General features: G+C 48.0%; 1 protein-coding gene across 1 annotated transcript; it reads right to left on the bottom strand.

Moving 5' to 3' along the window:
• Positions 1 to 878: 878 nt before the first annotated feature.
• LOC311614563 (gamma-aminobutyric acid receptor-associated protein-like) lies at positions 879 to 1,240 on the bottom strand. Its single transcript, XM_084869536.1, has one exon. The coding sequence runs from the start codon at positions 1,230 to 1,232 to the stop codon at positions 888 to 890; it is 345 nt and encodes a 114-aa protein (XP_084725662.1). The 5' UTR covers positions 1,233 to 1,240; the 3' UTR covers positions 879 to 887.
• Between the last annotated feature and the right edge of the window lie 1,068 nt (positions 1,241 to 2,308).

The raw sequence follows: 2,308 nt of genomic DNA, 5'->3' as shown, positions 1-2,308 counted from the left end.
AGCTGTTTTGGAAGCCCTAACATGAGAATCTCCTACAGATACACTGTGCTCAGAGTAGGCCTCCACATCATACATTTTATGCCAACGACCTGGCACAGAAATTCACCAAGGTCCTTATCAGGAAAGTGGCAGAAGTGGTAGCCATGGATGTGGATATAGCATACATATCGCTATGAATGATACAAGTGCAAACACTTCCAGCATCACAATCACAGTACAGATGTCTTTGAGCATTATCAAGGAGCCCCCACTCTGCCTGAGAGAAGGCAATGGCCACGTCCTCAAAGATCATATCCATGAGTGGACTGAAGCCTGTAAGTCCTTGAAGAAACTCCATTGATTGATTCTTGTATGTTCACTGACCAGGGATCAAACCTATAACCTTAGCATATTGGGATGATGCTTTAACTGATTGTGCTGCCTGGCCAAAACCAAGAGAAATTATTTCATTTCATTTTTTTTTTTTCAAGCTTGGTGGTTTCCTCTTTATTGATGTGCCTCTTACCTTCCCCCCACAATTTCATCTCCTTCCACTACCCCACAAAAAGATAGTGAAAAGGAACCAGTGTTGGGGTTCTGAGTTCCTTGGGCAGTTAGAAAAGGAACAGAAACCAAAACAATCACTGGATGTGACAGAGATTGACAATCAATAAGTCTAAAGCAGAGTGGGAAAGGTGGTAGAAAGGAGAAGGCAGGAGAAAGAAGAGGTACCAGAGGCCATCTCCCCAATTAACGCCCCCCCCCCCCCCCCTTTCTGGAGGTTCTGGAGAAGAGCCTCAAACATTAGGAAGTACAGGTCCTGAAGGAGGAAGAAGTCAAGGAAGGGGGGGCATCTCTCTCTATGTAGAATGGGACTCCCCCATCCCCCCACCGCAGGCACAGCAGCTTCACAGGCCATAGACTCTTTCATCACGGTAGGCGATGTATAGAAGGAAGACTTCTTCATGGTGTTCCTGGCTTAGCTGACCCACTGTGGCACTGGTGGGTGGAATGACATTGTTGACAAAGAAAAACAAGGCATCCTCAGCTCGGAGGTGAATTCGCTTCTGGATCAAGAAATAGAACTGTCCAACTGTGAGGTCAGAAGGCACCAGGTATTTCTTTTTGTCCAAGTCTCCTATCCGGGCTTTGGGAACCTTTTCTACTATCACCAGGACCCGGTCTGGGTATTTCTTTCTGATCTTATCATCCTCAGAGCGGCGCTTCTCGAACGGATGCTCCTCTTTATACATGAGCTTTATCCTCCTGGGAACCTGGCTGGACCGGACTGGGCTGAAGGAACCCAAGGAGGGGTGGGGCATGTCTGGGATGGGGGACAGCAGCAGCAATGGTGGCGACACACAGGCAGATTCAGCCAAAAGAAACTATTTTAATTAAAGTCCTAAATCCCCCATTTCCTGAGGTCCATCTTAAACAAGCCTTGAGAAGGGTAATTATCATGTTGAGCTATTTATAGGCCTAGTTAACAGGGGTCTGAACTTTTTTTCCCCTTAAGAGGGGTCTGAACTTTTTCCCCCCACATGGAAGTCTCATAGTTTCTCTTCTATAGGGCCTCTTTCAGTTATTTTTAACTGGAGTAGTACTAACTGCCCATCCTATCTAATAAAAGAGTAACATGCAAATTAACCATCACTCCTCTACACCCACAAGCCAACCAGGAGTGAATATGAAAATAAACCCAACCAAAATGGCTACAGCCACAGAGAGCAGGAGGGAGACTTGGGTTTTTTAGACAATGGAGGAAGCCAGCTTTCCACCTGCCCTAGGTCTCCACTCAAGGCTACAAAGTTTCAATTATAGAAGATACATAAATCCCCCCCAAAATGTCTGCTGCCTATGGAGCAAGCAGAAGGCTTGGCTCTGCTCCAGGCTACATAGTTTCAATTGTAGAAGATAAACCAACCCCAGATACTAGGGCCTCCACTTGGGTCTCCAGGGAGCGTGGCCGGCCTGCAAATCACCATAGGCCCCTTACCCAGGCTGCTTTACGCCCCAAGGGAACCCCCACACTGATCCAGGACATCCTTCAGGGCAAACCATCCAGCCCCTACCCATGCACAGGCCTCTATCCTATCTAATAAGAGTAATATGCATACCTGGTCATCACTGCAACACACAAGATGGCTGCCCCCATGTGGACATAAGATTGCCACCACAAGATGGCCAACTTGGGAGGGCAGTTGGGAGGGACCAGGCCTGCAAGGGAGGGCAGTTGGGGGTGATCAAGTCTATAGGGGAGGGCAGTTAGGGATGACCAGGCCAGTAGAGGAGGGAAGTTGGGAGCAAACAGGCTGTCAGGGGAGTAGTT

The sequence above is a fragment of the Pipistrellus hanaki genome (assembly GCF_964339955.1).
Source record: "Pipistrellus hanaki genome assembly, chromosome: 1".
NCBI classification, from domain to species: Eukaryota; Metazoa; Chordata; class Mammalia; order Chiroptera; family Vespertilionidae; genus Pipistrellus; species Pipistrellus hanaki.
This window is presented reverse-complemented; position numbering and strand designations above follow the sequence as displayed.